This window comes from Polyodon spathula, chromosome 38, assembly GCF_017654505.1.
Source record: "Polyodon spathula isolate WHYD16114869_AA chromosome 38, ASM1765450v1, whole genome shotgun sequence".
Taxonomy (NCBI): domain Eukaryota; kingdom Metazoa; phylum Chordata; class Actinopteri; order Acipenseriformes; family Polyodontidae; genus Polyodon; species Polyodon spathula.
In genome coordinates, this window is record NC_054571.1 from 4659886 (window position 1) to 4680319 (window position 20434).

General features: G+C 41.8%; 1 protein-coding gene across 3 annotated transcripts in view; it reads left to right on the top strand.

Moving 5' to 3' along the window:
* Positions 1-20434, top strand: part of adgrl1a (adhesion G protein-coupled receptor L1a) — a 248753-nt gene that overhangs the window by 148497 nt on the left and 79822 nt on the right. For all 3 annotated transcript variants that reach the window (XM_041235761.1, XM_041235763.1, XM_041235762.1), the window contains 4 exons: positions 5717-6517; positions 8335-8646; positions 18009-18112; positions 19323-19508. In XM_041235761.1, the coding sequence (XP_041091695.1) occupies positions 5717-6517; positions 8335-8646; positions 18009-18112; positions 19323-19508 (1403 nt within the window). The remainder of the gene's footprint in view (positions 1-5716; positions 6518-8334; positions 8647-18008; positions 18113-19322; positions 19509-20434) is intronic.

Sequence of the window (20434 nt, forward strand, 5' to 3'; positions counted from 1 at the left end):
CCTGTTTCTGTAATTAACCAACATGGGATACATTTGCCTTTTGTAACCGTTTTTTCTAGATTTTCTTTTATCAGTTTTTCCAGTGTGTTGTCTGCTCTCTCTTTCTCTATCTCTTGCTCTCTCTTCCCCTTTTCCCTTTAGTTTGCTTCCTTCAGGGCGAGACTGTTTTAAAAAATAAATACATAAATAAATAAAACAACTCTCTTAACCTCCTCCAACCATTGGGTGCTTTCGTGTGTCTGTTATTGAACCTGCCATTCAACCAGCTCCTTTCTAATATCATGTCTCCATGACAACCAGTTCCAGGTTACCTGGGCCTACCTCAATCACAACCACCTTCTCCCACCTCTTGTTATTTTGATTGTGTTTCTGGTTTGTTTTATTCAATTAAGCTGTACATTTACTTTATAATTTTATTAAAATACCTTTATAATTTTCTCCCTTTACTTTGAATATTAATAATTATGTGTTTGTTTTTTCTCCCCCATAGAAAACTGTTATTAATTTCCCCTTTGATTTCCCTTTGATTGTTAACAACAAATCCCTCATGACAAAATGGTAAAAATATATTTGTTACATGTTCTGGGTAAACTCCACACTGAGCAATGAGAAGAAACCTGGAATATGGCCACAATGTAATTGGCTTTCAAAGATTTCATTTTGGACAACACATTTGCTCATATGCTTGGTTTTTACCTAAAACATGTATATATTTTCAAATATGCAATATATTTTAAAATAATGTGTATTTAGGAGATAGATAGATAGATAGATAGATAGATAGATAGATAGATAGATAGATAGATTATGCTGGGAACCTCTAGTCTAGAGTTACTTACATGTTTTCTTCATGCAGTGTATATTTAAAAATCTCAAATAAGTGTCGGATTCATGCATACCACATGTGAATGAGTTTTATCACACAGTTGAAGGCAGCCTATTAACACATGTGTTGTGTTTGCTTTGCAGGCCTTCCTAACGAGTGTGTGTGTATATATATATATATATATATATATATATATATATATATATATATATATATATATATATATATATATATATATTAGTAAAAGTGGATGCACTATATAGGGATTTGTTCTCCACGCTTTAAATTACTGAATTTGGAATTATCAGCTTAGTGAACATTTCCACATATATTGTTTTATATCTAGAGAACACTGAACTGCCATTCACATTTTACATTTTTGCTTTTGTGGATATTTACTCTTCTTTTAAAGATACTTTCTCTTCATTAAACTTTATATGTATTGCATATCTGATAACAATATGTTGCCATTGGTTACCATTGTCATACATAACATTACCACCTCCTAATAAAACAGTTCATTTGCCTTTTGTCTGTGTAATATTCGGTTATTTTTTATATGTTGTTTGAAATGATATATGATAATTCACCACAAGTAGAGGCGCTGTGGCTAGCCATCCTCTCTAAGTTATTGGGTCATGTTGAAGTGTTTACACCAGTATTTAATTAACCCCTATTTGAAAGCCTGTTATTTTTTTAGGAAACTAGAAGAGCAACCAAGTAATATAATCTCTTCAGCAGTCTCAACGTGCTTGTTTCTCATTTAGTAACATTAAGATGTGTTTTCTCTTAAAAAAAAACCCAGGACTTAATTAAAGGTTAGTTAAAGAGGAAACGCTTTGAAAAGATGCACCATTGTATTTGAATATAAAACTAAGAAACGTGTAAGATAAAAGACAACGTGACAAAGGTATGCCTTCCTCATACAAAAGGTTGCATATTTGAATTTAAAATTCTTGATTGAGTTTTTGGATTACTAGAGTAATCTGCTATTATAGCTGACAAATAAAAAGTTAAAACATTTCATCAGGATATCAAAAGATATACACAGTATTTTTAAAATGTTATGTGAGTTTTTGAAACATACTTCTCTGTATCCTTTTCAACAGGATTGTGATGTGTTTGATATTTATATCTTTGGTTACTAATCATGTGTGGAATTAAACTGCACAGTTTATCAAGCATAATTCATAGAAACTCAACTAAACAGCTAAATATCTCTGTTTCCTTGTCAAATAAGAGTTCCCACTAATAACGTGCTGAGGGTGTGCAGGTAATAGGAAAACAGCCCTTTCTCTCGTCTCAGTTTCTACATGTATGAAATCTGTTCAGTTTTGTGCTACATATTACACATGAACCAGATTACTTGAGTAACAGTTAAATGATAAAATCACAATTGTGCTGAAAAAGTACTGAGAATTTGTACATGACGTGAAATCCAGGCTTATTGATTCAGAATTGATTTCAGTTTTTTTATTCGTTCATTCCCTTTTTCTTGGTGAGCAGTGCTACAGCCATGACACATGACTCTGACCATGCAGAATGTGAGAAATTTGCATTTTTGTCACTAATTGGGCCTTAATTAGCCATGATTCCCTGCTATTTTAGTTAATTGACCATCTTAGCTAATGCAAATGAAAACTGTTTTTTTTTTTTTTTTTATGAATGTGTTTATTAATGTATTTCTTTGTTATCTGAACCTTCATTTATAATCATGTTAAATCCATTCAGGGATTATGTTTCTTGATTAAGCGGTGCTGAAGTGCTAAACCTCTCCGTTCAGTGCTGCCAGATTCCCTGTCGCCACCCTTTCCCCTCACTTGCAGAGTGAACAGAGAAATGTGCCAGTTGGCATCAGATTGGAAGCACTTGCGCGAGCTGTTTTGTATAAATGGTTTATCTCTCATAACTGATTTCATATACTGTATTATATAAAAGTTGCATCTCCCCGTTTCAGTCACAGCTATCTGACCCACTTTAATAGAGGGCTTATAATTGCCTTCTTGGCTTTCATATTTAATAAATTCATAAGTTACTGCTGATTTTAGAGGATCAAATACAACTCCCTAATACAACTTCCCTAAAGGTATTTGTGGATTGTCACATGCAGTGTTTTGAACACATTGCAGACTTCAATTCAGCACCGTCCTGGCTTCCCATAGTGAGCCTACACCCTTATTGGCAGTGTTATGGCAGGTTTATCTATTTTTTTCCCCCACAGGTGAGACCTTTACAAGTAAGGAGATGTGTAGTGTACATAGTCAGATAAGAGATACAGCTTTTTAAAGTTTACATTGTCCCCCCTACAGGTGAGGTCATGTCATTGCAAGTCTTACTTGCTTTTGGCTTTCTCTAATCGGGTTCTGAAGTCTTTAATTTACTTTTTTAGTTCCACAGTTTCATATTGGATTTTCCTGACGTTCGCATGATTAATAAGTAATAATAACTACCTTTCCCCCCCAACAAATGAATTCAGGTTTTGCTTGTTATTGTACTTTCACACTTTGCTGAATATGAGATGTTTCCATTCTTCACACCTTGAAACACGGGCGTCTTGAGAGCAGAGACATTTCCATTCGCGCACACACATTAGGGCATCACATTGACTCATTATATCTTTTTAAAATTTGCACCGACAATACAGGTTTAGTTTGAAACATGGAGACTGAGCCGCTAATTCACTCCTTAAAACAAAGGGTGGTCCCTCCAGTCCAGGGCAGGCTTGAGGCATGGAACCTGAACTGCTCCCTCAGCCCCTAAGAGAAAGGGTAGTGCAGGGCAGGCTTGAGGCATGGAACCTGGACTGCTCCCTCACTCCCCTAAGAGAAAGGGTAGTGCAGAGCAGGCTTGAGGCATGGAACCTGGACTGCTCCCTCACTCCCCTAAGAGAAAGGGTAGTGCAGAGCAGGCTTGAGGCATGGAACCTGGACTGCTCCCTCACTCCCCTAAGAGAAAGGGTAGTGCAGGGCAGGCTTGAGGCATGGAACCTGAACTGCTCCCTCAGCCCATAAGAGAAAGGGTAGTGCAGGGCAGGCTTGAGGCATGGAACCTGAACTGCTCCCTCAGCCCCTAAGAGAAAGGGTAGTGCAGGGCAGGCTTGAGGCATGGAACCTGAACTGCTCCCTCAGCCCCTAAGAGAAAGGGTAGTGCAGGGCAGGCTTGAGGCATGGAACCTGAACTGCTCCCTCAGCCCCTAAGAGAAAGGGTAGTGCAGGGCAGGCTTGAGGCATGGAACCTGAACTGCTCCCTCAGCCCCTAAGAGAAAGGGTAGTGCAGGGCAGGCTTGAGGTTATGTGTGGCAGCTCTCATCACTTGTGCTCTGCTTACCCTTTGCATACATTAACGATTCATAAACTTTTCAGTCTCAAGTACTGCCGGACAGGTGCTTTCTATGGGCATTAAACACACACAAGCACGCACACATGCACGCACGTACACACACACACACACACACACACAGACACACACTAAATGTAGACACTTTATCTCGACTGCTGTTGCACTTATATGATTGGTCAGTTGAAGACTTACCTTGCAAAGCTGGAGGATTTCCTTCCATGTGTGGCAAAGGATGCCAGAGCTGCCCCACATTACTACAGCCACCATGTTTTTAACTGTGTATTCCAGTGTGCTTAGTGAGTAAGGTGCCTGCGTGAGGTTAAACAGACAAGAAATGACCCAACCCCAGTAATTCTGCATTTATGTATTTGTCTTATTGTTGTAATGAAAAAATTAGAGGCTGGTAAAGCCTGAGGAGTGATGCGCTCAAGAACATTTTAAACATTTCTTTGACACGGTGCATTACTTCTGTCCTGGCTGCCCGTGGTGGCCCTACACCTCAAGGCTCTTGCAGAGTCATCAAGAATTGTTGTCCTAAGTAGGGTTTCTGTGAACTATTAGTAAGGAAATGTCGAGTGGTTATGCAAAGTGGTCAGAATTTGAAAGTCATGGCTGTAACCTGTTTGTATAAAGTCATATAAGTAATAATAATAAAAAAACTATGCTAAACAGAAAACTATAGACCAGTTCAGTGATATGAGGGGCACTATTAACCATTGTTGTCTTCCTGGTGAAGTAGAACATATTCGCGAATGAGGTGATCATGGTTTGGCTGTGGCGAGCCATGTGAAATCAGGTCTTAAAGCCACAGTAGGCCATGGTGAAAAAAGTTGGTATGGTTGGTGCTTGGCATGAGTCTGTCATAGCACCAATGTTTATGCAAAGGACAGTACAGTTGTCTTTTGATTTTACTATTTTAGTTATACAGGTCTATTTAAAATAAACGTACGTACTTATTAATTTAAACAATTCTTTCATTGGTCCCAATGTGCAGATACGATTATATATCTGACAGATTACTGCTGCTTCCAAGGTGTTTCAAAGCACTCAAGCTGCAATTCAACAGCAAAGATACCAGGAGGCAGTTAATCTATAGTGTTGTGTTTGAACTATTTGCAATATTCAGTATTAACATTAAAAAAAAACCCACAAAAACCAAAATATTCTCAACACAAAGCATGGAGTACAAATAATAAAATAATCTAACAATAGGTAAAAAAACTGAAGCAATTGGTTAGCAGCCTTTTTATTGTGCAGGGCAATTCAGCATTTTCTCAGGTTTAACCCGAGTTTGATAATTGTGCAAAGTACAGACATGCCATGGCAACACCACTATGGCCCTTTGTGCCTGCTATACCAAAACTTTTCCCCATGGTTCAGTACCTGCCAAGATGCAATTCCTCTCCCTGAATAACAGTGAACTGGATCAATTCTAAGAACTAAAAGTGCAGATGTGAGAATTATATGAATTTATCCTTTGTTTTGTCTTTTTTCTCTCTTTTTTTCTCGTGATTTCTCCAATCTCCCCTCTTTTTCCCTTACCGTTTCTAGTTTTTGTCTGTCCTGGAACGCTATTGAAAGTACAGGACCCTAGTTCCATGCAAGAAACAGAGCATCAGGGGGGCGCATGGTGCAAAGACCCTCTGCAAGCAGGCGATCGCTTATACATCATGCCTTGGACCCCGTATCGCACAGATACCCTGAGTGAATATTCCTCTTGGGAAGACTACATCTCCGGACGGCCTACCACCACTTATCGGCTTCCCAATCGCGTAGACGGCACTGGGTTTGTGGTTTATGATGGGGCCGTTTTCTACAACAAAGAACGGACTCGCAACATCGTGAAATACGATTTACGGACCCGGATCAAAAGTGGTGAGGCCATAATTGCCAATGCCAATTACCATGACACCTCTCCCTACCGTTGGGGCGGCAAATCTGATATCGACTTGGCAGTGGACGAGAACGGACTCTGGGTGATTTATGCCACCGAATCCAATAACGGACGCCTCGTTGTCAGCCAGGTGAACCCTTACACCCTACGATTCGAAGGTACTTGGGAGACAGGTTATGATAAACGTTTGGCATCCAATGCTTTCATGGCTTGTGGAGTGTTGTATGTAGTTCGTTCGGTGTATGTTGATGATGACAGCGAAGCAGCGGGAGACTTTATTTCTTATGCCTACAACACTAATTTGAACCGTGAGGAGCCAGTCAATATTGTCTTCCCCAACCCATACCAGTACATTTCGTCCATTGACTACAACCCCAGAGACAATCAGCTGTACGTGTGGAATAACTTCTTTGTGCTTCGTTATCCATTGGAGTTTGGGCCACCCGATCCTACAACAGGTGAGATGTGTTTCTGGTTGTCTTGTAGCATTTACTGTAAACTAAAAATACCCATTGTTTACTCTTTTGTCAACCCCTTTGCTTACTAAATATAGTGGTAACCCTGAAAATATCTTAATAACTCGCTGTCCCATTTTTTAGGGGTTAAAATGAAATATCCTACCCTATTGCTTTTGTAGTGCTAGCAAAAAATAATGTGGCACTGCAGAATATGGGGAGATAAAGTATGGTTTCTCCATCCGTTCGGTCCTGCTTACGTCCCACTTCATTTTTTATTTATATTTAGAGAACACCTTATCCACTACTGATAAAACATATCAGAATCAGAATCTGGGGACGTATGCATGTGACCTGTCTGTCCGTCTGCCAGTGTGTCACATTTACGCTAACGATTGTACCTGTATAGTATCCCACTGTGATTACACTTGATAAGGAGATTGTTTAGCACATATTGTCAGTATCTGGAGATATATGAAGGAACCTGTGGTCAATCCAAAGAGAGGCAAGTATAAAGCGCATGGCGATAGCAGAGATTAGAGATTGTGAAAATCTACCGTTGCAGCACTTCCAATAATTCACTAAAGCTTACCTGTCATGCACTTCCTTAAGCTGCATAGATCTGCCCAGTTTTGAAACAAACACATGTTACTCCAAACATGTATTTTCATTTTAAAACATGATCTCTGGTATTACTTTAGGTTAAAAGAAGATCTCTATTTCTATAATTTATTCTCAGATTATCTTTTTTCACTTGTACTTCCTGGGCCATTTCACCTCAGCGGTGTCTTCTGGGTCAGAGCATGTTACTGGCTGCAAAGAATGTCAGTCAATAGGGGAAGCAAGTGTTTGGTTATTGACTCCGCAAGGTAATGTCCAATAATCTGGATCGATCATTATTAGTCATAACACATCAGAATCATTAATAAAAACCCTTAAAAATGAGACAATGATTAATCCCAAATGTTAAGTGACTGCCTAACAAAAAACATTAAAATTGTCTGATGATCATTCAAGATATTATTTGAGGATATCAGATCATTAATATAAATCATAAACCGAAACGATTTGCCTTTATAATAATGTGTAACTCAGTATTATTTTTAATCCTAGTGAATGTGATCTTTTCTGTGGATGTTGCTTTTAAATTTCATTATACTGGCAGTTTCATTTGTTGAGAGTTCTCAAATGGCCCACCTGGTAAAGGCTGGGATGCATGGTGTGCAAGGCGAGTCCTACGATCAGGGGAGCGCAAGTTTCTGGCTGTGCCAAACTGGTGGTCTTGTCTGGGAAGTATTTCTATCACTGTCATGACTGTCAGCTCGCTACAGCGACCCCTACTGGCCACCTAACTCATCGAGTTCAGCAGGGATGGTCTTTGTCTTCCAGGGGCTGGTAGCTGCTCAACCCCCTGGGTGTAAAGAGCTTGCTGACTAGCTAGAATAATTAGAGAAAATAATTGTGCTTTGAAACACCCTCGGGCTTAGTGAAAAGGAAATTGGAATATTGAACATCCTCAAACCTTGATCGAGTATCAAAAATAATTTAGTCGTGTTTTAAGGATTTGGCTTGGAACTCAAGTATGGAATTTGAACATTGGTTCCTTTTAAGGTAGCTCTCCACCTGATATGGTACCATGGTGCTGTAATACATTTCTAGTTCCTATATCGATGTGATACCATTGGGATGAATTATGATACCAGTGGCAGCCTCCCTCATACCATGTGTTACCACAGGCAGTACGGAACCATTCCCATTTTACCTACCTAATCTCCATTTGAGGTGGAAACATTATATTGTATTTTGTTTGTCCTGCTCAGGTCCACTCACCACCACCCAAATCACTACAACAACCGCTGTCAAAGTGGTTACCCCTATTGCCACCAATACAGCCAGTTCCACCACCTCTAAACCACTCCCAGTCACCTCCCACCCCATTGGAGCAATCAACCAGATGATCCCGGATCTCCGGCCAATCACAGCCGCCATTCCAGTGACACGCCGCCCTTTGCCACCCAATCAGAATGGCTTGGAGCAGCAGCTGTGTGAGGAAGTGATGGCCCGGGGTGTAAAGTGGCCCTCCACCCAGCAGGGGGCACTGATCGAGAGACCCTGCCCCAAAGGATCTCGAGGTAGGCACTCTGTTTGAGTGTTTCAGTTAACCTTTGTTACTGTAGTAATTTTCTATTGGGTTGTTGAGTGTGGAAGTTCTGTATTTATACAGAATATGAGAAAAACTCATCTTTGGTTGACCTATCTAAGAGAAAGGGTGCTCCCTTCAGTCTATGGCAGGTTTGAGGAAAGGAGACTGAACTGCTCCCTCTCCACCCCCTAAGAGAAAGGGTGCGCCTTCTTCTAATCCTAGGCAGGCTATAAGCATGAAATCTGAACTGCTCACCTCCTGAAAGAAAGGGGTCCCTGCAGTCCAGGGCAGTCTTGTGCCTAGCATACAAACCCACAGCACCACCTGGTAGTAGAAGCCACATACAGCAGATGTGTGATAATTGTGATGCAGTGCACAAATGCTAAAGGAAGCAAAAATACACATTAAACAAAGAAGCTGTGGCCTAAAGTTTATAATGAACTCACTTTGCTTCATGTCGAATGAAACCTACTGAATAATGTTACGTTAACATAGTGAATCGCATTGCGTTTTGTAGTTTTCCATACACTTAATGACAAACTGACAAAAATGTGACATTCTGAAATCTAACATGCAATACTGTAGCACTGTGGCTTCCAGTTTTGCAGTATCATTTTGTAGTTTCTTTGGTTGCATAAGAGGTCTAAATTATTTTCACATCCATTGGTTTTTATTATGTCAAAATCCTAAAATCCTATGCGATGCAAAATTTTTGGCCTTACTGTAGGTTGAAATGAAGTGTGGAATGAGCACAGAGGTGATGAGATTAACAGAGCAGGCTTTGGGAGATGGTTGAGAACAGATAAGGTTGTAACCGGCCAGGTGGTTGTACGAGGTAATTAGAAAGATGTGTGAAGTGATGAATCACTCAGGAAAGACCTGATAGCAATTCAAAACCTGTGTGGCTTCTTAAACTCTTTCTGCTAGTCTCTAAGTGTCTGCCTGTGTGATGTCTACCGTTAATTTCTTGCTTTTAAGAGCAAGTAGCTTCAGATGTCGGTTTATTTATTTTTACACCAAAATTCTAGCTGAACAGACTTTCTCATTCTGTTCCAATGATGTGACACAATGACCTTTCTGCTTGGCTGGTCCAACCTGCTCAGCCTCTCCATATTGACACTAATGCAGTATTGGAGAAATAGAATCCATCAGAAAGAGGCTTCACTGATTGTTTGACACGCAGCGCACTGTTTAACACGCAGCGCAGTGTTTGACACGCAGCGCAGTGTTTGACACACAGTGCAGTGTTTAACATTCACTGCATTGTTTAACATGAAGCGCAGTGGTTGACATGCAGCGCAGTGTTTGACATGCAGCGCATTGTTCAACATGCCACAGATTGTTTAACATCCAGCACACCTGAAAATGACCATGTACTTTGAAAAGAATCATGTATTTAGGCACCGCAGTTTAAAGGCCACCTCATGACTAAGACCAATTTTTTACAGTCCCGATTTTTCAATTGATGATAATGGAAAGTCACACTTAATCTTAATGTAATTCTTGATATGTATTTTTTGTATACAACTATAAGTTGCCATGGGTAAGTATGCTAATAAATAAATAAATAAATAAATAATAATAATTAAACCCTTGTATTCATCCACCATCTTCAGTCCCAAGCATATGAAACCTCTGTTAAAATTACCTTTAGAATAAACCAAATGCTGTAAAATACCAACTTTCTTTATTACAACTTGAATGCAGCATGGATTGATTTTGTAATTGAGTCTGTGTAGAGGTGTGTGACGAAGTGCCTGCCCCTGTGTGTATTTTCTGTCATATATTGCGTGTGGTGTGTTAAATGTTGGTGTATAGTCATTGGTACACGGGATATAAATGGGTCTGTGTAACACGAGTGTTTAAAATGTTTTATTTTTATTATATTTGTATTTAGGCACGAGGATTGCACAGCACTTCACTTGCAAGTAAAATGTAATATATGAGCATTGGGAATTGCACTTTATTAATTCACGTGCAGTTGTACCGAGACTCCAATTGAATGATTGATTAGCAGTCGAGTCACGGTACAGCTGCATAAAAGCAGCATGTTTTCATGTACTCGGGGTTGTGTGTTCGGGAGTGGAGAACGGGAGAGAGAGAGAGAGAGAGAGAGAGAAGCGTAATTATAAATATCAGTTGTTTTGTGTAGCGTTCGTTCACCCTGTTTTTGTCAGTGTCTATTCGTTTTGTTTGTCTATTTATTTTGGCCTCACGTGCCGTGTGCTGTTTTTGTTACAAACCTTTTATTTTCTGTCTGTTTAATTACTAAACTGCGCATCAGCGCCTTCACCGTTCCAAAACCTGTGTTCTGAGTCAGTTTCTGTTTCTGGTCTTTCGTCACCCACTGTGGCCGTCATTGTGACAAGGTGTTACACTCTGAGTTCAGGAGCTGATCTTCAGGTCTAGTTGCCTGCCATAGACATATGCAACACAGGTTAGATAGGCGGCTTTATTAGTAAACATCAGCGCCATCTAGAGCACTGCTGTGTATTGACAGCAAAATAAACACTAGTTGGTGCTGGGTCATACATCTATGAAGACACTTTGATTGATGTCGACACCTTAAAATACCTAAAAAAAAAAACTAATAAGACCACTTAGAATAATTTAAAATGAAGCTGAAGCAGTGACAGCAAAGGCTTTAAAAGCCAAGTATATGCACCAAAAGCACATGTAAAGGGACGTCTAATGTGGAATTCAATGATGGTAACACCCCCTGTCTTTATAAATTATAAAGATAATAATGATAATCAACATTGTTCAACTGGAGCCTCCATTTCCTTCTGTGTTGTTTTGTTAAGAGCCTTGCAGCCATCCTGCTGCCAGATTGCTTGTGAAGAAAGTGTTTACCTTTTCAAAATGATTCTTAACAGATTTGAAATCTGAGGGAAATGAAAGGATTTTGTGAAAGGTCAGGCAATTTGAAAATAATTATGTTGCCAACCAACCAACACAGAATTCTATTACAAGCACTACGATTCTAGTCGTCTTCTTGCTAGCAGCTTTAATGGACTGGCAGGTAAATTGTAAACTTAATAACAAACAGTTCACAAAGAAACACGCTCAGCTCAAACCTTAGTGACCTCTCTGTGGGCGCTGAAGCTCAAAAAAGAACGTAAAAAAGTAGAAAGACGCCAGCACTCCTTATAGAATAACTTTTTTTAATTAAAGAAAAAAATAGTGGCAGAAACAGCAAACAAACGCATTGCGGCAAACAAGCCTTCATCGTCAGTGATTCCTGCAAACAAGCCTTCATCGTCAGTGATTGCCTCAAACAAGCCTTCATCATCAGTGATTGCCGCAAACAAGCCTTCATCGTCAGTGATTGCCGCAAACAAGCCTTCATCGTCAGTGATTGCCTCAAACAAGCCTTCATCGTCAGTGATTGCCGCAAACAAGCCTTCATCGTCAGTGATTGCCGCAAACAAGCCTTCATCGTCAGTGATTGCCGCAAACAAGCCTTCATCGTCAGTGATTGCCTCAAACAAGCCTTCATCGTCAGTGATTGCCTCAAACAAGCCTTCATCGTCAGTGATTGCCTCAAACAAGCCTTCATCGTCAGTGATTGCCTCAAACAAGCCTTCATCGTCAGTGATTGCCTCAAACAAGCCTTCATCGTCAGTGATTGCCTCAAACAAGCCTTCATCGTCAGTGATTGCCTCAAACAAGCCTTCATCGTCAGTGATTGCCTCAAACAAGCCTTCATCGTCAGTGATTGCCTCAAACAAGCCTTCATCGTCAGTGATTGCCTCAAACAAGCCTTCATCGTCAGTGATTGCCTCAAACAAGCCTTCATCGTCAGTGATTGCCTCAAACAAGCCTTCATCGTCAGTGATTGCCTCAAACAAGCCTTCATCGTCAGTGATTGCCTCAAACAAGCCTTCATCGTCAGTGATTGCCTCAAACAAGCCTTCATCGTCAGTGATTGCCTCAAACAAGCCTTCATCGTCAGTGATTGCCTCAAACAAGCCTTCATCGTCAGTGATTGCCTCAAACAAGCCTTCATCGTCAGTGATTGCCTCAAACAAGCCTTCATCGTCAGTGATTGCCTCAAACAAGCCTTCATCGTCAGTGATTGCCTCAAACAAGCCTTCATCGTCAGTGATTGCCTCAAACAAGCCTTCATCGTCAGTGATTGCCTCAAACAAGCCTTCATCGTCAGTGATTGCCTCAAACAAGCCTTCATCGTCAGTGATTGCCTCAAACAAGCCTTCATCGTCAGTGATTGCCTCAAACAAGCCTTCATCGTCAGTGATTGCCTCAAACAAGCCTTCATCGTCAGTGATTGCCTCAAACAAGCCTTCATCGTCAGTGATTGCCTCAAACAAGCCTTCATCGTCAGTGATTGCCTCAAACAAGCCTTCATCGTCAGTGATTGCCTCAAACAAGCCTTCATCGTCAGTGATTGCCTCAAACAAGCCTTCATCGTCAGTGATTGCCTCAAACAAGCCTTCATCGTCAGTGATTGCCTCAAACAAGCCTTCATCGTCAGTGATTGCCTCAAACAAGCCTTCATCGTCAGTGATTGCCTCAAACAAGCCTTCATCGTCAGTGATTGCCTCAAACAAGCCTTCATCGTCAGTGATTGCCTCAAACAAGCCTTCATCGTCAGTGATTGCCTCAAACAAGCCTTCATCGTCAGTGATTGCCTCAAACAAGCCTTCATCGTCAGTGATTGCCTCAAACAAGCCTTCATCGTCAGTGATTGCCTCAAACAAGCCTTCATCGTCAGTGATTGCCTCAAACAAGCCTTCATCGTCAGTGATTGCCTCAAACAAGCCTTCATCGTCAGTGATTGCCTCAAACAAGCCTTCATCGTCAGTGATTGCCTCAAACAAGCCTTCATCGTCAGTGATTGCCGCAAACAAGCCTTCATCGTCAGTGATTGCCGCAAACAAGCCTTCATCGTCAGTGATTGCCTCAAACAAGCCTTCATCGTCAGTGATTGCCTCAAACAAGCCTTCATCGTCAGTGATTGCCTCAAACAAGCCTTCATCGTCAGTGATTGCCTCAAACAAGCCTTCATCGTCAGTGATTGCCTCAAACAAGCCTTCATCGTCAGTGATTGCCTCAAACAAGCCTTCATCGTCAGTGATTGCCTCAAACAAGCCTTCATCGTCAGTGATTGCCTCAAACAAGCCTTCATCGTCAGTGATTGCCTCAAACAAGCCTTCATCGTCAGTGATTGCCTCAAACAAGCCTTCATCGTCAGTGATTGCCTCAAACAAGCCTTCATCGTCAGTGATTGCCTCAAACAAGCCTTCATCGTCAGTGATTGCCTCAAACAAGCCTTCATCGTCAGTGATTGCCTCAAACAAGCCTTCATCGTCAGTGATTGCCTCAAACAAGCCTTCATCGTCAGTGATTGCCTCAAACAAGCCTTCATCGTCAGTGATTGCCTCAAACAAGCCTTCATCGTCAGTGATTGCCTCAAACAAGCCTTCATCGTCAGTGATTGCCGCAAACAAGCCTTCATCGTCAGTGATTGCCGCAAACAAGCCTTCATCGTCAGTGATTGCCTCAAACAAGCCTTCATCGTCAGTGATTGCCTCAAACAAGCCTTCATCGTCAGTGATTGCCTCAAACAAGCCTTCATCGTCAGTGATTGCCTCAAACAAGCCTTCATCGTCAGTGATTGCCTCAAACAAGCCTTCATCGTCAGTGATTGCCTCAAACAAGCCTTCATCGTCAGTGATTGCCTCAAACAAGCCTTCATCGTCAGTGATTGCCTCAAACAAGCCTTCATCGTCAGTGATTGCCTCAAACAAGCCTTCATCGTCAGTGATTGCCTCAAACAAGCCTTCATCGTCAGTGATTGCCTCAAACAAGCCTTCATCGTCAGTGATTGCCTCAAACAAGCCTTCATCGTCAGTGATTGCCTCAAACAAGCCTTCATCGTCAGTGATTGCCTCAAACAAGCCTTCATCGTCAGTGATTGCCTCAAACAAGCCTTCATCGTCAGTGATTGCCTCAAACAAGCCTTCATCGTCAGTGATTGCCTCAAACAAGCCTTCATCGTCAGTGATTGCCGCAAACAAGCCTTCATCGTCAGTGATTGCCTCAAACAAGCCTTCATCGTCAGTGATTGCCTCAAACAAGCCTTCATCGTCAGTGATTGCCTCAAACAAGCCTTCATCGTCAGTGATTGCCTCAAACAAGCCTTCATCGTCAGTGATTGCCTCAAACAAGCCTTCATCGTCAGTGATTGCCTCAAACAAGCCTTCATCGTCAGTGATTGCCTCAAACAAGCCTTCATCGTCAGTGATTGCCTCAAACAAGCCTTCATCGTCAGTGATTGCCTCAAACAAGCCTTCATCGTCAGTGATTGCCTCAAACAAGCCTTCATCGTCAGTGATTGCCTCAAACAAGCCTTCATCGTCAGTGATTGCCTCAAACAAGCCTTCATCGTCAGTGATTGCCTCAAACAAGCCTTCATCGTCAGTGATTGCCTCAAACAAGCCTTCATCGTCAGTGATTGCCGCAAACAAGCCTTCATCGTCAGTGATTGCCTCAAACAAGCCTTCATCGTCAGTGATTGCCTCAAACAAGCCTTCATCGTCAGTGATTGCCTCAAACAAGCCTTCATCGTCAGTGATTGCCTCAAACAAGCCTTCATCGTCAGTGATTGCCTCAAACAAGCCTTCATCGTCAGTGATTGCCTCAAACAAGCCTTCATCGTCAGTGATTGCCTCAAACAAGCCTTCATCGTCAGTGATTGCCTCAAACAAGCCTTCATCGTCAGTGATTGCCTCAAACAAGCCTTCATCGTCAGTGATTGCCTCAAACAAGCCTTCATCGTCAGTGATTGCCTCAAACAAGCCTTCATCGTCAGTGATTGCCTCAAACAAGCCTTCATCGTCAGTGATTGCCTCAAACAAGCCTTCATCGTCAGTGATTGCCTCAAACAAGCCTTCATCGTCAGTGATTGCCTCAAACAAGCCTTCATCGTCAGTGATTGCCTCAAACAAGCCTTCATCGTCAGTGATTGCCTCAAACAAGCCTTCATCGTCAGTGATTGCCTCAAACAAGCCTTCATCGTCAGTGATTGCCTCAAACAAGCCTTCATCGTCAGTGATTGCCTCAAACAAGCCTTCATCGTCAGTGATTGCCTCAAACAAGCCTTCATCGTCAGTGATTGCCTCAAACAAGCCTTCATCGTCAGTGATTGCCTCAAACAAGCCTTCATCGTCAGTGATTGCCTCAAACAAGCCTTCATCGTCAGTGATTGCCTCAAACAAGCCTTCATCGTCAGTGATTGCCTCAAACAAGCCTTCATCGTCAGTGATTGCCTCAAACAAGCCTTCATCGTCAGTGATTGCCTCAAACAAGCCTTCATCGTCAGTGATTGCCGCAAACAAGCCTTCATCGTCAGTGATTGCCGCAAACAAGCCTTCATCGTCAGTGATTGCTGCAAACAAGCCTTCATCGTCAGTGATTGCTGCAACGCGATTGTTTGATATGTTTCTGCCACTATTTTTTTTCTTTAATTATAAAAGTTATTCTATAAGGAGTGCTGGCTTCTTTCTACTTTTTTTTTTAAATGGAGATGTGTGTGATGATAAATTTTTATTTTTTCACCTCCGACACACCTATGGAAATAGTTTACCAATACCAGTAAATTACCAGACGTCTAACTTTGTATCATTGATTAAACATGTCATTGCCTTCACAAGAGATCTGGTCATTTTACTTCCCTAATGTGCCTGTGGCAAGGTACTGTGTCTTCATTGGGCAGTTAAACTCTTACGAGATGTAAGTGCCAGTGGCTTGCCTGAGGATTATTTTCTTCCCAGTTGCAAGTTTTCATAATTTGAATAAAGATTTCAATAGAATAATTTAAAAGTGCCAATGGAAGTCATGGAAGAGAGTATATATGCCACTGATACCTTGATATAACAATTTGCCTATCTAATTACTAACCAGGCCCAACCTTACTTAGCTTTAGACAAGGTCTAATGACTGGAGACCTGAACATGGTGTTCTGATACTCAGGTCTACTAACTGGCTGTTGCATTTCCCACAACCCTGTGAAATTGTACACTACTGTTTCCTCACATAATTAATGTCCCAGCTTGAAAAAAGACACAGAACATCTGGAAGCTACACGGCCCTCAGCAGAGACTCTTAATCTCTGCTAACGATTTTCTCGCAGTCACCTGCGTGTCTACCACACCCCCTGCCTCTCCTCAATCAATTACTGAGCTCTACTGCACAGTCTAATCAACAGGACACCATGCAAAGAATTCTGAAGCGTGAACTCAATGCGTGCCGGAGTTCATCTGTCTTTAATATTGTACAAAAATTGCTGTTAACCAAGGCTTTAAAACATGTCTTATTTTTATTAGCACAAGCAGCACTGTTACAGGCCCTAACCTTTTGACTGCCACGTTTTTGTATCCCTGCTGTGTCTCAGTAAAAACGGCACTTTGTTTAGTTAGCATCTTTGTTAAAGCCTTTTACAAGGACATCAAATTCTTAATGAAATCTAAGAGAGAGCACGCCGGCGCAGTGACAACATATGAATTTGGACAGGAAATCAGAAATATGTAGCATCTGTGTGTGTTGTCAGTTTCAGAAAGCACACTTTATTAGGACCTGTCTGTCTACCCGATTAGATTTGGCATCACCCTGGTGTGGGGCTTGTTCTCCTAGTATACCCTGGCTTCCTTGAGTAATCTGGAAGACTGAATGAATGCCATACTTACCTCCTCCACTGGAACGATGTTGCGAATCAACTTCACTCAGCAACGCTGAACCCTGATGGCAATGACTACATTCAAGAAGATAATGCAGTCATCCACCACAGCAGAATTGTGCATGAATGGTTTGAGAAGAATGAGACTTCAGGCATCTTCCATGGCCAGCACAATCCCTGCATCTCATTTCAGCTGAGGGGGTTTGGAGTGAACTTGAATGATGCATTCATCTCCACAGTCCTCTTCCGAACTACATTTCAATGACTGAAAGAATCCGTTAAGACACCTGCAAGCACCTTGTAAAGTGTGTGCCGTGTCGTGTCAAGGCTGTGATTGTGGCCCAACCTGGTATTAGGTATATGGCCCTAAAATAGCCACAGACATTTTTGTGTAGACCACGTTTATGTAACCCTAACCAATACTTTAAGACCAGCACAGAAACCAGGACCAGGGGACACAGTTAGAAATTAAGTGGAGATAGACTTAGGACAGAAGGTAAGAGATACTGAATTACTGGGATTCTTAAGACCTGATCCTGCACCTAAATGAGTTAGATCTTTATTAGAACAGTGTGCTGCCACTTTACTGACTGTCGTCCAGGTTATAGATGTAACTGATGCACATTTCGATGTGTCTGTTTCTCTCTCTTTAGGGATTGCTGCGTTCCAGTGCATGTCTTCGCCAGTCATGTGGAACCCCAGGGGTCCAGACTTCAGCAACTGTACCTCCCCCTGGGTAAATCAGGTGGCACAGAAGGTAATCTCTCAACTCTTTAGTCAGTCAGGTGTGTCCAATCATGGTCCTGGAGGTCCATTCTACTCCAGGTTTAACAGGATAAATGAACTAGAGTCAATTCACGTTAAAACAAACCCGGATTGGACTAATTTCCTGATTTTCTACATGGTCCCAGACAAATTTAGCAGTCGCTTATTGTAAATTACATCTTATAATACAAATTCACTTGACATGAATTTCCTGTTAGTGCAAATTAATTTGAATAAAACGAATCGCTCTAGTTCGAACAGCTGAGTGTAAAGCATTTTGAGAAATGTATTAACTTGCATCCAGATTAGTGCCTCTGTAGTGTATTTTAGTGCTGTTTTGGGACTAGAGTATGCACTTCGACTTACCATAGTGTTTACAGATCATATCGTTGCAGACAAAAGAGGTTCCAAGCGGTGCATAATGCAACACAATACAGAAAAAGAAAGATGTAGCTGCAGATCTTAACAGTTTCTCAACCATTCTGAAAGAAACGCACAATATGTTTAAATGTATAATACTTTTCAGTGCCACTAACTATGCCAGGGTCTGAATGGAGGTTTAATTGGTTCAATTAAACAGTTTAGAACAGCATTGGAACAAAGACCTGGAGTGGAAGGGCCCACTTTGGCCACCCCTGCTTTAAGTCATAACAAAACACCCAATTAAATATGCAGTGTCCAAGAACAATTTATAACTGCACAGTCACGGTTTCATGATTTTATAATGGAAAAAACAGGAAGTCAAAGGGGAGAAAACAGGAAGTCAATGGGGAGGAGCTCAGGATAAAATCGTTTTGGTTTTTACTTAATATTACAGACATGTATCAGTCATGCAACTCATTCCTCACTTAAAGAGTAAGTAGCGGGGTTCCAAAAAATAGGGTTGTACATCCCCACGTGTTGCTACAAGTGTTTAGATAACGCATTTGTCATATTTCTTTTCATTGTTAACACCCTGACAACTTTTTCCCCTTATAACAACTTGTGGGGATGTGTAACGCTATGTTTTTCAGAACTCCGGTGCATGCTCTTTAAATAGGTAACCAACAATTGGGTTAAAATAACAATGTAATTGTTGCTGTGCTTACACGTTTTTTTTTCAACAGGAAAGCCTGGTTTCTGTAAGAAGAAAGCTAGTTCACTGATGTATTATACATATATAAAATGTTTTATTCTTCTTATTTTTGCTCTCTTTTTTATAGATCAAGAGTGGTGAGAACGCAGCAAACATTGCGAGCGAGCTCGCCAACCACACACGGGACAGAATCCACGCCGGGGACGTCAGCTCCTCTGTGAGACTCATGGAGCAGTTACTGGACATTCTGGACGCTCAGATTCAAGCTCTACGCCCAGGGAATAAGGAGTCTGCCACCCGTAACTACAGCAAGGTACTTCAAACCCAACCTCCTCACCTCACTACAGCAAGGTACTTCAAACCCAACCTCCTCACCTCACTACAGCAAGGTACTTCAAACCCAACCTCCTCACCTCACTACAGCAAGGTACTTCAAACCCAACCTCCTCCCCTCACTACAGCAAGGTACTTCAAACCCAACCTCCTCCCCTCACTACAGCAAGGTACTTCAAACCCAACCTCCTCCCCTCACTACAGCAAGGTACTTCAAACCCAACCTCCTCACCTCACTACAGCAAGGTACTTCAAACCCAACCTCCTCACCTCACTACAGCAAGGTACTTCAAACCCAACCTCCTCACCTCACTACAGCAAGGTACTTCAAACCCAACCTCCTCACCTCACTACAGCAAGGTACTTCAAACCCAACCTCCTCCGCTCACTACAGCAAGGTACTTCAAACCCAACCTCCTCACCTCACTACAGCAAGGTACTTCAAACCCAACCTCCTCACCTCACTACAGCAAGGTACTTCAAACCCAACCTCCTCACCTCACTACAGCAAGGTACTTCAAACCCAACCTCCTCCCCTCACTACAGCAAGGTACTTCAAACCCAACCTCCTCACCTCACTACAGCAAGGTACTTCAAACCCAACCTCCTCACCTCACTACAGCAAGGTACTTCAAACCCAACCTCCTCACCTCACTACAGCAAGGTACTTCAAACCCAACCTCCTCCCGTCACTACAGCAAGGTACTTCAAACCCAACCTCCTCACCTCACTACAGCAAGGTACTTCAAACCCAACCTCCTCACCTCACTACAGCAAGGTACTTCAAACCCAGCCTCCAGACTCTCGGCTCATGCTTACCAGCTGTAAATGTTGTTCTCACTAACCAGGTTTGGATTTTTTTATTGCGGTTTGGGAATAAAAAAAAGGCTCAGTACAGTTCCCTCC